Here is a 15,068-nt window from a genome sequence, read left to right as displayed (position 1 = left end):
TGAAATCGATATAAAAGAAGAGGGAAAATCTTAAATCTCATCATCAGGAAAGAAAATGATGAAAAGGTGAAAATTTCAATTTGGATGGAAAAAAGTATTTTTGTTGTTGGAACAAGAAACAAATTTCATCTTTTCCCTGATCTCGAGTTGATTGTCTTTGCTTCTGTTTTTTTCACCATAATATGATGATTCTAATAAGTTGAACATTAATCTTGAAGACAATCCAAGACTAAACATGTTAACAGATTCAATGATATATATTTTCATTCCATCCAGAGTCTCTTATCATCTAAAGGCCAGGTAAGATGAGCGTTGATCCAATTACTACTTGACCATTTGTAATGATAATATTTGTGCACAACTTGTTCACTAAGCTGACTAGGGATGAGGTAAAAGGTAAAGTAATAAGAAGAGGCGAGCAAGGCAGGGAAAAGGTTATATACATGTTATAAGTTTGTGTGTATTATTGCTATTATTATCATCATTATAAGTTTATTTTACCAACATTTACAGGGTGAAAGGCGAGCTGAAAGAACAACAATTTTCCATGTCATCAGGGTTATTACAGAGTTTCCAAGTTACACTCAAGAGGCTCATTCACACAGCAAACTGATTCTTCCTTGTTGCATCCCATTGTTATAACAATCACTCCTCACAATCTTTCAACTATCTTCTGTTATCTTCTTCTCCTCTCTCTCTCATCTTTTCAACCCAACCAGAAGCTCTTGTCTGCATCTCTTTAAATACTCAGCCAACAGTATATTTATCTGGGCATACAGTTTAGCATCCATTTTTGCTCAACTGATCAGTTTAATTTTCACTTGGATAACGAAACACTTGCTCTGTTTGCTTTTTCAACGTCAATTTGGTTCACTCTTCACCCATGTAATCGATTTGCTTGTACAAGAAAATATCATTTCTCCTGCCAAACTTCATTTTCACGTTTCAATCTCTCAGTATCATTTCATCTTCAAACCATTGTACAACTCGACTTTTTAAAGAGCAGTCCAGGATGGATCAGTGAAGTTGAATATCAAAGTCTGTCTGACTTTTGTAAACCAAGGTTGCTGACAATCGCTAACATAAAGCGTTGAAAGAGTCTATCGTATAAAGATTTTGAATGATGTTAAGATGTCAAGCATATTTTTCGGTTCGCTATGGAAAAAAGGATTGATTGTGATCTTTTTTGTTTAAACATTATTTATCCTTAATTAATCGGTTTAAGAGATAAAAGTCGAATTAAGTCAAATATTCACAAAGTTACAGTCTATCAATTGCTTTGTAACGAACAGAAAAATCGTCGAAAATCTTTTTTTCGACAAATTTTTCTTACTCTTTATAAGCGACTCCAGACAAAGCTCCAAGCTGCTTGAAGGTGCATTTTTTAAAAGCTTATAAGCTATCAAACCGAAATGATACAGTCGAAAAAAAGCAATGATAGTGAGTGATCTTTCCATAGCAAGTCGACTTCATATTGAGTCACTTGAAACCCAAAATCTCATGATAATTCAATCCTCAAGAAGTTAGTTTAAACCCGAATCTGAAAATCTCCAATTAGAGGATCGGGATTTCAATCGACTTTTTGTTGTACCAACACCACAAGTCTAATCACTTTTTAGGCGATTGTTTGCTATCTTTTTCAACTTTGCAAATCCATGTGAACAGAACCATTTGATAGTCTTTAAGCTGAATGAGTTGGAACTGATCAATACAAATCTTTGAGTAAAAATCTGAAGGTTTTTATTAAAAATGAAAAATTGGTTAAAATCTGTCAACACTTTGGCTCATTTCCACTTTCAAATGAACCTTTTTGTAAAGCAAATGTTGTTGCTGAAACAAGCAAAAAGATTGATTACTTTGAAAGAAATTTTGATTAGCAAAACAAAAACACTTTTCATTTCCAGACAAATTGAGTTATTCATTGATTTTCATTTTCCATTAATTACAATTTACGATTCCAATGAACCTCAGGCAATTCATCTATCTTTCCTTCAGTCAAAGCCCTGCTTTAAACTCATCATGGTAAAAGCTGAAACTAGTGATTATTGCATTAAAACTTGAAATCAATTTTTTTCCAAGTTCCTTTGCTCATTTAAAGTTCAACAGTGAAAGGTTGAGAAAAAGGTTTACATGCAATTTTCATGTTAAGAATTGGAGAAATATTTTTCCTTTGAGAAGCAAAAAAAGTTATCCTCAGTTTGATCCCAACTTGTTTGTTAACTTAGTGATAAATTATACACAGATGATGATGAAAGGCTTTTTTTCCTTGCTTCAACAATAACATCAATTTCACTCCCCATTGGGATCAACAATTACAGGTTGTAGTATCAAATGTTGAGCGAAGAAAAAAAAATATTATTACATTCAAGTAACAACAATAATAACCCAATTGACCTGAGAAGGTTAAGAAGCTCCTTTTTGAATCTTATTTTTTTGTTTGGTGTGAGAATGAAAACTCAAAGGATTTGACTTGAGGTTAAGATTATTGGTAATGTTGTTGAGGTAAAGTTCATGATGAAGGTTGATCTTGTTTACAGTTGAAAAAAAAGAAGTTTTGTTTCAATTCTTTTGCAGTTTCATTGTTGCTTCCGATTGTTGTCATGAGAATGGAAAGATTAGTCTTGAATCGTTTAGCACTTGTAACCTGTTAATAGTGAAGAGTCAATGGTCAGCCTTCATCAATCAGGTCAACTTGATTTGAATCGTTTTTTGAACTTGACTTTTCTCTTCTTTTCCGTTTCCACATTTTTCCCATTTTACTATTGAAACAGTTTCGTTTTTTTCCTCGTTTTGTGCTCATTTGATTAGTTGTCTTGTCTGGTTGCTAATGAAATTTGTTGAGCCATTTTTGCCTCTTCTAGTTAACTGTCAATCAATTGTACTTTTTGTTGTTTCTCCAGAAATGAGCTCAGTTTTGAGTTGTTGCTGCAAAATTTTGTTGTCAGATTGGTGACATTCTCATGATTTGCGTAAATTTGATCGGTACATGTGAACTTTTCTCAATGTTAAAGTCACCTTTTTTTTATACAGCCTAATGAGACTCGATTTTGTTGTCACGAGCTTTTCCAATTGAATTTGCTTTCAATTGTAAAGTCCAATTAAGTGGTGAATAACAGTGAGATATTGCATACCAGTAAAAAGATAACATTAAAGGCATTAATGGCAGGCTATTTGAGAGACTCAAAGAGTCACATTTAATGAGCTAAATCAGGTTATTGACAGTCGAGCCTTTTCACGAGCAACTCTTGAAATTGATGCATAATGTTGGCTTAGAAATGAGTTCAACTTTTGGACACGAATCAATCATGAACCAATTCATCTGACAACGGACAAATGTGACCACTTAAGACTACAAAGTATTTCAAAGTGAAGTAAAAATGGTTTTTCAAATTCTCATTGAAAAGGCAAACTCTTTAAAAATCTTTCTCTAAATTCGTAAAAAGTTTTTCTTTACAAACATTTTTGCTCCAATTTTCAAAAAGATCAATTCTTTGAATCGGTTTGCAAATTAGAAAATCGAAAATCAAGAAATTCGAAAAAAAAATCAATCGAAAAAGCAAAGTTTCTCAAATCATCGATTTCGCGTTTTCCAACCAAGAGCCAATACAATGTTCTGAATGGTTATTCAATGAAGTGATAACCGATTAAAACATTGAACTAATTGGTTTTGAGTAAATATCTGACAAAATGAATCTTGAAAAGTCCGAAAAATGAAGCTCAACTCTTAGCATAAAAGCTTTGGAGTCTGTTTTAGTTCAAACATCAATACTTGAGTCTGGTAAATGTAATGAAGTTATTGTTAACCATTATAAGACCTTGTAGCTTCAAGTACTGGGCTGAACTGGGTTGACCTGTTGGCTCTGTCAGAGATGCTTTGGACAGTTATTTTGGTCATTGAAATGATTCTCATCGAAACAATATGAAGGGAAATGCAAGATTAAAAGTTAATCATTTTGACATTTGAGAGTTGTTCAACTTTTTGTTGCTGTAAATTGAACAAAAGTTTATCTTGATTACAATTGATGACAAGTTATATTAATTTCATTTGGAAACAATAACGATAGATGCTTTGCATGATACAAGCTTATTGAATAACACGTTTCTCAAGGTGTTACAAAGGGCAAACATATTATGACCAGAGTTGAATTTCTCATCGTTTATCTTCATCATCTTCTTGCTTCTCATCTTTGGTTTCATTGAGAAAAGGGAATCTCTTGTATCCAATTTTATCTCTCATCCATATCATGTTCAACTCTAATTAACATTGAAACTTGAAACAATCTAATTGACTTACAACTAGAGTTTTCACAACAAATGTAATTTTGCATTTATTAATTTTCCCTTCAATATAAAAAAATCATTTTCCTTACAACAATCAAACTTAATGAAGGAAAATGAATTTATGAAAAGTTCCGATTGACTCGAGAAAATGATTTTCTGGTTGGTTAACCAGCTTCAAGTCGATAGTGAATCAATAATTGTAAATCACAGAATCCATGATAATGATCTTTTCCTCTTCTCATCATTCATCTTTTTTCTATTAAATTTTGCTTATTTTCACTTCTAACCTTTTCCAACCTTTTATTTCTCAGGGAGGTTTGGGAAGTCGCCATTTGGTTCATGAGTATCTCATTCCAATACATTTATCCGGGAAAAGGTCAAAATTCCGTGGCGCTTTTATTCTGGACACTTTGCTCAACTTCGATGAAACTCCAAACTCTCAAGATATTCCAACGGACATTGAAAGGGTAATGAAACTTTCAACTCTAAATGAAACATTCCAATCAAAGCTCACCTTGTCACGTAAAATATGTTATCTGAAATTTGATTCAACTGTTAGATCAACTTTATCATGACCGCTGTCTTAAATAAGTTGCAAATGTCAGAAATGAATCTGTGAAATGAGCATCAGATTTACTTCATTTTCTGGAAAACATTTCATGATATTGTCAATTTTAAGACTAAGCCATTAGCAATTTGCAATTTTACATAAAAAATAAAGTCGACTTATTACGTTTAAAAGTATAAACAGCTTTCAACTTTTCCCATTTCTTGTTGTAATAATAATGCAAATAACTGGAAACTTTGGAAAAGGCAAATCTCTTGAAATTTACAATTTCTTGTTGCTCGATGTTTATTGGGATTTAGTTTGAGCATATTTGTGATCAGCTAAAGCTGAAAATGTTATCAATTACTTGACAGCAAAAATTGAGTCCAATGTTTCAAGTGAAACCTGTGATGAGCAACTTAGCATTTAATCAAATGGCAAGATCATGTTGGAATTAAATGTTTGGCTTTTACCTCTAGAAGTTTCAACTTTCAGACTTAACCTAGTTTCATCATTTTTCATCTCAATTTCACTGATGATGATGACTGGCAATGGTGATGAGATACTAAAATAAACATAAAGTTTTTTGTCGAATGGTTGGTTCCACTTTCACGTTAACTGATTGTTGCCAGTTTACGAAGCTTATGTAAGGCTTGTTACAAGGGAAAGTTGATATTAATATAAATGAAGAAGAAGAAGAAAAAGAAAAAGAAAGCTAAATTACCTTAATTTAAAGTATTCAAAGTAATGCTCATTATGAATCTGGAAGGAAGATGAAGATGAAGAAGATGGAGAAGCTAAATTAACCTTTTGTTGTTGTACCATTTGTTCACCTGAATAACATTATCATGAATTCATTGAGGAAAATAAGCTTTCAAATAAGGTTAATAAGCGCACAATTGAAAACCATAATTGTCAATCACGTGTGAAAATATCAAAATGTTAATTTACTTTTGTTAATCATTTGGTTTGGATTGGGAACAAAATTATCCGCTCAGTTTGCTAACGATTTTTTTTTCTTCTTTTTTTTTCGTTTTCTTTTTCTTCATTTAGGTTATTCCATTTTGGGGTAAAGATTCACCTGACAATTTGAAAGGTGATTTTGTTGCCAGTTTTACACGTAAATCAATCGATTCTCGTCTTTCTTCAACTTTGGCTAAACATTGGAAGGAAAGGAAAGGATTGACTCCATTCAATTTGGTTCCAGTTGATATTGCGACTCTTCCCTCTGAAATGCCCAATGTCAAGATATTGTCTGATCATGTAAACTTTTTGAGAAGTGATCATGTAATGTTTTGGTATCACAACAGCAGTATGCACAAGCCAACATTAAAAGCCGTCTTTCTCACTGATACAGGTAAGTTGAGGTTACACTTGGACAACAATATAAATGAATCAAGACAACAAATCTTTGAGGGTGACTAGAGATAACGAAGAAAAAGTTTTCCCTTCAAAAGATTCAATTCGCAAAAATTAGAGTTAATGACGAATAGCTTCTCGTGAAAAGGCTGAAGCCAATAGCGCACCTCATTGCGTTGACAAAAGTGCGTTTGTTGTCTGTAGCATTACTCGACTGAAGTGTAAAAAGAAAGGTTTAATTGCTGCTTTGTCATCGTAAGGATAATGTCTGAGTTTGCATTGAGACATGATCCGTAAAATTTTTGAGTTCCAAGCCAAACTCATCATAGATGTCTGCTAATGATTTTTTGTCTCATTAATAGTCTGGTGTAATGATCAGATAGTTTCGATTTCAGTCTTTCTTGCAACATTTCATCGTTCCTCGCTTGACACAGGTTAAGTTTTCCTCAATTTTCAATATCAACAAATTTCTTATGAAGAAATTGATCAATCGAAATCAGATCAACTATAAAATGGGATTCTTAGATAATTATTTCGTTAAATTAGAGCGAAAATCTCTGGCAAATTAATATTCTTAAAACTTTATTCTGATTACAAACATGATTGAACTTTTTTGTTTTCACTCTTCAAAAAGTATGGATTGCTAAAAAATTATTGAATGTTACAACTTATAACCAAGTCAATCCCAATATCCATTTGTTTAATTTCTTACTTTAAAGTGACTTCGTAATAATCCCTAAATCTATGCGATTTGATGTCCTTTGGACAATCGTTAACTCTATCAATTGTGAATAAATCTTTATTTACACTCAGCTGAATATGCTGACTGATCCATTTTTGATCATCGACAAAATCCTCAACAAATAAAATATCAGTTGACTTCTCAATAAGTCGAAACTGAGCACTTTTCAATCTTGGACTTGAAAAGGTAGATCTTCGAGTTTATTGAATAATTTTCAAGAAAATGCTTTCAGAAATATCATTTTTGCCGTCGATTTTTTGCAAAACAATTTAAATTCTTAGCCAATTGTCAAAACTGAACTTGTTGAAACAGAAATTCGATTCGATGTTATTTCTCTTGAAAAAGTTGAGCCTTTTCAAGTGTAAATCGCCCCATGTTGAGCAGTCTATTTTGATCATGTTTTTTGAAATAAAATCTCATGCTATTTTCACCCATTCTTGAGCTTATTATTGAAACAACAAATGGTTAAACAGATAAACAAAGCAGACCAAAGGCTATTCAAGGATTAAACTGGTTACTATTGAAAGGCAGATATAAAGCGATTTGTAAAAACCATGCATTTGAATAATCATGAATTATCATGAATTTGGTGAGAGAAGAGAAAAAATATGAATCTTTTGTGAAAACAAAATTATCTTCAATTGGTGTTGAAAAAGATGTAACAAACCTTAATCTGTTATCATTTTTACTTCTCACACTGATTCATTTGATAGGAAATTATTGCTATTATTATTATTATCATTATTATTATCATTATTGTTGCAATCATTTGATCACGATAAGATGATGAAGAAGAAGAGAATTTCTTTTTTTATTCATAAAAAGAAATTCAAGTTCATGGTCGTTCAATTATCATGAGAAGCATGTTAAAGCAACAAAAAGTGAGAAAAGGATGAAGATTACAGATGATGGAAAAGATGATCAAGAGTAAAGATGAAGTAGGAAAAGTCAACATGAATGATCCATGAGATTATAATTCACATGAATAACCATTCAGTGATCATGTTATTTCCATCTCTAGTAAATATCTTTTTGTTGACCATTTTTAATCAGCTATTTAACTTGTTATTTGACCATTTCATCTTCAAATCTGGATCAGTTTCTTTACTTGATCAACATATTACTTTAAACCCAAGTTATTGACCTTTCCTGCTTTTCACCTATTCTTGTTTCAATAGGTGATTATTATTGTTGTTATTGCTTTACTTTAACATGTTGCTTGTAACCAATTGAATTTCAAATTGGTCAGATGAGGTGAGAAGAAAAGTTGATCTTCCGAAGGCAACTTGTTTTTGCAGTCATTTAATTAGATTGAACAATCAAATGTTGAATAAGAATAAAAATTGAATGAAAAAAATCTTTTTTCTTGAAATGGCTTTAAAGGCCGTAATTAGAAGATGACCCCTTTCAAGAGATTAAATGAATAAATTTAACTTCATTTTGGGCAAATGTGTTGACAAATAAAGGTTGATTGGTTCAACATTTTAAATGACGCTCATTTAATTAAACTGTTGAAATGGTTTTGCTTAAAACCAATGAAATTAGTAAACTCAAGTGTCATTGGATTTAATGTAAATCAGTAAAGGTTAAGTATTTAACCTAACCTAACGTAACCTAGCCTATGCTTTAATGGGATTCAAGTCAACTTAATGTTTGGCTAAGTAGAAGTATCGATGCTTTACCTGGCAATGGTTTGAAGTAATTTTTACCAAAAAGTGATAATTTGATGGAATTATCAGGCAAAGAACAACAGAATGGAGAAAAAATTGAGCTTTCAGTTGTTTCTAGAGCCATTAAAGTGACCAACTGCACTAGCCCATGCTTTGGTAGTACCCATACCTTTATGATTGACCTGTCAGTTCTGATTACCTTTTTGAATATCATGAGACACTAGGTCAATGTGTGGGCATTGATATTCGCTTTTCAGTGTTCAGGATGCGCAATTATGCTCTTGAAATTGGCTCACAAAAGTATAAAAATAATCAATGTGCAGACACAGTGATAATTGGTTGAACTATTTTTTGTCTCATTATCTAAATTTGAGATGCTATCGAGTCAACTTTAAGTGACATTTATGCCATTGAAAAATTCATCTTGCATGTAAAACATTCGAGCCAAATTCAACATTTGTTTTCCTTCTTTTATACTCGTTGATGCGTGGATATTTTCCAGAGATAAACTGAACAACTAGTCTGTTTTGAAAATTTACTGCAGCTCATCAGAAAACGGCAAAACGAAAAGAAAATTTGCTTTTCTCAAAATTCCAAACTGTGACCTGACAATTATTGATTTTGCAAATAAGTCTCTCCGATCGTAAAATTATAAAAAGTTATATCTAATTAAGGTTGAGAGAAACGATAAATGCAATTATAAGTAGCAATCATTTCAGCGCAAAAAAGGTTCTAAGATTTAGATTCAAGACAGATTCCATATATCAGCGTAAATTGACCGAACATCTGTCTGTTCAACTCAGTTTTCCTTATAGAATCAAGAAAAATCCAACAAAATATCATCGATTTCTATCAACCTTAACTATTATTTCAATCTGCAAGGAAAGTGATTCACAACTGTTATCAGGCCAGACTGTTGATGACTTGAAAAGAAATGCTATTCAATACGAAAGATTCACACTTGATACTAACATCTGAACGTAGCGCATTTGATGGTTAAACACGCCTGATATTGACAGTAGCTAGTGTTAACTTGATGTTGTCCCATTTGATGTTCAATTTTTCAAGTGTGCCTTGTTCATTTGTTAACCTAGATCTTAAGTGGTCACCATTAAACTAGATAACCAAAACGGTAACCAAAATTGTATCATCAGTAAAACCATTGTTTGATTCAACGAATCACTTGACCCAATCAGGTTCAAATGACGATCTCAAGACAATATGCAACCGTTACAAGTCACTATTTGTGTTCACACAAGTCCATCAATTGATCGATTCCGCCAACACTCATTTCCCATTTCATGAACCTTCATCTTGCAAGACACTGAACCAAGAAAAGGTCAAACAAAATGGAACAAAATTTTCGAGTTTTTCTAGTTTCTCTTTTAGACGTTAATCATTCATAAAGTTCAACTTTTCCCTGGAAAAGATTACAATTGTTACAAAGTTTTTGTTGAACACCAAACAGATAAGCAAAAGGTTGAGAGTTGATGAAGATGAATCAAAAGACGTGTCATCATCAAGTTCATCCTTCATAGGAAAAGGTTTTTCAAATTGATTTTGTAAAGTGAATTAAAGTTGAAAAAAAAGATGAAAAGTTGGATACAATGAAAATGATGGTTAAGTGAGTATTAATAATGAAAGTGAAGATGAAAATGGATGCGAGTAAAGTGATTAATGAAGATGCTTGTTTGGCCCTTTCATATCTAGCCATTGATTGTAATTAATTGGCCTTCTTTCACTTCTCTCTCTCTCTTCAACACACATTAAGCTTTCCTTGGTCGTTGTTTCATCTCTCATCTTTCATTCCTCTATCATCATCATCAGTTATTATTGTTATCATTTTCTTGATTCCCAGCTTTGCGCTAATTCTTGCCTTTTTGTTTCGTTAACATTTTCCAGTCATTTGAGCAAATTGTGAAAATGCTTTAGGACAAAAGGTTGGGCCTGAATAAATGTGTAGCTTCTTGAAATGAACGATCAAAAACTCTTTTCTTGTTTCAATGGCTTTTCATCATCACCAACCCTCTGTCAAGCCATCATAATGAATATTGTTACTTCATTTGACAGTTAATCAAAGTTGATTCCATATTTTATCATCATTTGTCAACCAAATGTTCATCCTGGTTCTTTATCATTACATTCCATCATAATCATGGAAATGAATAAATCAACAATTGAGAGGAAAGTCTTTACCAAGTTTATTTTCATTTCATGTTTAAAGCTCGATGTTATGATAAGTTTGGTCTTGACCAAGTGACAATCGTTCCCATGATTAAGAACCAAAGTCACCAGTTTTCAGCAAATTGTGATAACAAGCTTTAGCTAAACAGATTCAGTATCAACTGAATTTGTGGTTTCAAGTGAAAATCAAAAGACGTCGAGTTTCAGGAATAGCTGAACAGTTAAATCGAAGAGACAACAAAATTAAGACCAAACTGAATAACAATCAGAATGACAAAAAGCGATTAGCGATCAAACGATTTAATCCATTGAAAAATCTTATCGATTTGTGACTAACAATTAGTAAAAGCATTTCCATTTTTGGATCTGTTAAGCTCATTTGCTTTCAAACACGATTGTGATAAATGTATTGAATGGAATCGAAGTGCTCATTAGGATGAAATATTTGGTCATTTTGTGATGAAAGATAGTTAATCATGAATTTGCTGTTTATTTAAAAAACAAAGCAACATTGATAAAAGCTTGCCTAATCTGGATCATTGAAACTAGGAATCAATGAAAACATTGCTTTAGTCTGTCTGCTCAATAGCCAGACTTGACCCAAGACTTTACTCAAGCAAAATTATCTAATCGGAATCAAGTGCTTATTAGGATCAAAATTGGTGACCTTTGTGAGTCAATACAGTTTTTTTAAGTTTTTATCAACCTTGTTGACTCAATGACTATCAAATGGGCAACATTTTCCAGCACAAGTGTTGTATCAAACAATTTGGTGTTTACATTCAACCTTTAAGAGGGAAAATATTTTCATTCTTGTTCTCTGTTCGTCTTTAAATATCTTTTCTTTGCAAAGATAAATTTGAAACTAATCGGAAGCCCTACACAAGAACCGGAAAAGTTATTTATTTATTTCACCTTTCACTTGGATTCTAATATTAGCCTTGGCTGATTAGTTTGCTTCCCTTGATTTACATTAGAGCCATTCAAATGAACCCAAAACTGTCCTCGCACATTTTTGGGTAAAAACCAAGAAAAAACAAAGGTCTACATTTGAGAGGAGGAAAAGAGCATCATTTACAGATTAAAACATTCTTGCGATTGTTACATGGAATAACCATTTTCTCAGCCATAATTGGTAACTCAAAGTGACATGAATTATACACAGGGAAAAATGCATTTATCCAATCGATCCCAGACTCTAACGCATCTGGATAAAGTAAATCTGAAACATTTAAAGTTATTTTCAGATTATTTAAACTGTTATTGTCTATTTTGTTTATCAAACTATTCAAATTAGGTTAGATCTGGTTGAGTTGAATAAATAAACAGATAAAATTGGTACTTCTTTGGCTGCAAATTTTGCCCAAAATAATTGCTCGACTCGCTTTAATCAATAAGATTTAGTTTACTCAACATTTAAATCGATTCACAGCTTTTACGAATCCAATCATCTAAACATCAGAGTAACAGTTAAACTAGGGGTTGAAGCTTGCTCTTGTCAACCTAAGACAAGCCAACCTTAAGTCACTTAAACCAGTCAAACCTTGGGTCAGCTCCGCAACTTGAATTATATTATAATAAATAATGAAAGTCAGATTCTTGAAAATCAACAATTTTCCAATTTCGATTTCATGAAATTTCTAACCTTTCATTGCTTGTCTCTTGAAATTTCATGATTTGCATCAACATTTGACTTCATTTGTTTAAGAATCTTTCAAAAGATTTGAAGGTTTACTGAAAAATTGGAAAAAATTTTGTTGTTTATCAAAAGCTTAACATTTGGTTGAGTAAACTAGAAAATTGGCGCAAAAATCAACTTAGAATCCCATTAATCGCGCCAAAAAAAGTGTCTCTTTTCGAATCCTAATGTTGTACCTTTTTGTACAAAGTATACTCTTAATGGGATTCGAATGTTAATATTGAACAATTTATCGTGCAAATATTGAAATCTATTTGACTTGAACAGCTTTCACTTTCTCAATACATTTAAGTATCATGTTGTCTTGTTCATTATTTGTTGATCCTTGGGAACATCTTTACTCATCTGTTAACCATTAATCTTAATTATCTCTTTCATTAGGACCTTTCCGTGGTTACATGAGGAAATGTTATCATGAAACTTGCGATGATTTAAACCTTGTAACTGAAACAAATCTTAAATTTTTGAAGTTAATTGTTGAAGTTTTAACAGCTTCCATCATTGACATTGGCGATGGTTACTGTAAAGGTAAATTAAGTTACAAAATGAATTTTCCTCTTAACCCGAATCATCATCATAATCACAACCATTGACTATATAATTGATTGTCAACTTGAGAAATATAATTAACTTTGAATACTCTGAGAGAGACTTATGGAAATGTTTCAAACAAAAGTAGTTAAAGTGTAAAACAGTTTATGTTGATCTGAATATTATTCAGAGAGAAATGAATTTCAAGATGGAAATCCGGCTAAAATGAATTCTGTGAAAGCTCAATTTCAGGGTTTAGTCACGTTTACCAATTCACTTGAAATTTATCATAAAAAAGGATCATTTTCTTACCCTTTTGCTTCATTTTTTTGGCTAAATTTTCGCTGTTCAGTCAATGAGACTTTCAATTGTTGTTGTTGTTTTAAACCTAAAACTATCATTTATTGAAACTGAAAAATGGAAGAGCAAATAAGTTGAAAGAAGGCAATTTTATGCTTGAAATCGGAAGGGTTGAGATAACGTGAAATATGGAAGAAAAGAGTTGAACCCAATTTTTTGTGAACACACATTTACATACTCAGGTAACCAAGCAATTTGGGTTTGTTGCTCATACTTTTGGTAGACAATAACTTTAGTTATTGGCCTTAAATCACACAAATTCATTATCATGATAATTTATTATGTAAATTCTGGTTGAACAGATGATAAAGAGACTTGAGTATCTTTGGGTTACAATTTTGTGTTTCTTCTTGTGTAAGCTTTATGTCAATGGTTAGTTAATTAAGGTTGAGGTTTATTAATATGATGATGATAATTAGAGGAATGGGTGATGTTGATGAGGATAAATGTAAAGAATGGATTCATTCATTTTCTTGTGATTTTCTTTTCTTCTTCTTCTTCTTTTTATATTTCAGTTTCATCCAAAGGATCAACTAAATCGGATGTAAGACAATCAAGTTCACTTCGAGCATATCCAATGTCATTAGTTTACCTGACAAGTTTTACAATAATCATAACCATTATCAACAATAATGGCAACACAAGGCATTAACGTTGAAATTGGTTAAAGACTGGTCTACATTGTAAAAGGATGACGAGAAGACAAAAGAAGCTGAACAGAAATGATGAAAAGACTCATAAAGATTACCTTTAAACTATTACCAGAAACAGGTTCACCATTTCAATTATTACATTTTGTTTTTAACCTCGCAGGCGAGTTAATGAAATAACTGCAAAGGTAATTCAACTGATCAAACAATTACTCTGATCACAAGTCTCTTAATTGCTCATTATTCATTAAACTGGACACAATTTATTTTCCCATTTTAATTTGTCATTTATTAACAGTAAACCCAAAAATGTTATTGAAAACAGTTGGTGAATTTTCAATGAAAATCTGGTTAAAAAGCTCGTTACATTTACAACCTAAACTGGTTAACCTCTAGTTTTTAAATGATTACAATTGTATATTTTTTATTAAAATGATGTTTAATTTTGTCTACATTGTCATTGATTTAAAATTTAACCTAAAAATTGGTTCATTGTTACCCATTTTTAGCTAAAGTCATTTCAAGTGTTTTACATGAAAACCAGAACATTTGGTTGATGTTAATTAACCTCTGAAAACCCGCAGAGTTGAATTAGTAATGAAACAAGTTGTCTGATTACTAATTTAGAAAATCATTTTTAATTTACAAGAAAATTCTTCCGTTAAAATCGCCTTTTAAGGACTATCCCTTTACATGGAAGCGCACCTAACCCAAAACGAGTTTGACAATCCAGACTTGAGTGGGACGCGATTCAACCTAACCAGGTTTAATGGCTTCACTATGTCAAGTGTTCATCACTACTCGGCCAACAGGACAGACTTAAGATTGTTGAATGTTAATTTAATTTTAATGTTAATCTTTACTTTGATTAATTAATGACAATTGTATTAACTCTCGTTGAGACTAGAATAAAATTTTTCCTTTCCATTGACATGTTATTAACTTTCATTTCAAAGCAAGTCAACCTTTGCATTAATTTCGTGTCTTTACTTTCAATGTTTTTTGTTTGCTGATGGATTTTGGGTTCGCTTTTCTTTGGTGGAAC

At 31.9% G+C, this 15,068-nt stretch overlaps 1 protein-coding gene across 1 annotated transcript in view; it reads left to right on the top strand.

The window, feature by feature from the left end:
* Positions 1-14,954, top strand: part of LOC107368091 (uncharacterized) — a 27,999-nt gene extending 13,045 nt beyond the window's left edge. Inside the window, exons 3-6 of the mRNA XM_015935875.3 lie at positions 4,593-4,748; positions 5,882-6,185; positions 12,864-13,010; positions 13,889-14,954. Of these exons, the coding sequence (XP_015791361.2) occupies positions 4,593-4,748; positions 5,882-6,185; positions 12,864-13,010; positions 13,889-14,025 (744 nt within the window). The 3' untranslated portion in view covers positions 14,026-14,954. The remainder of the gene's footprint in view (positions 1-4,592; positions 4,749-5,881; positions 6,186-12,863; positions 13,011-13,888) is intronic.
* Positions 14,955-15,068: the final 114 nt, after the last annotated feature.

The sequence above is a fragment of the Tetranychus urticae genome, chromosome 1 (genome assembly GCF_039701765.1).
Source record: "Tetranychus urticae isolate SD_2017Ah chromosome 1, NJAU_TeUrti_SD_1.0, whole genome shotgun sequence".
NCBI lineage: Eukaryota > Metazoa > Arthropoda > Arachnida > Trombidiformes > Tetranychidae > Tetranychus > Tetranychus urticae.
The sequence above is the reverse complement of the archived record's forward strand: the minus strand, read 5'-3'. Positions and strand labels throughout refer to the sequence as shown.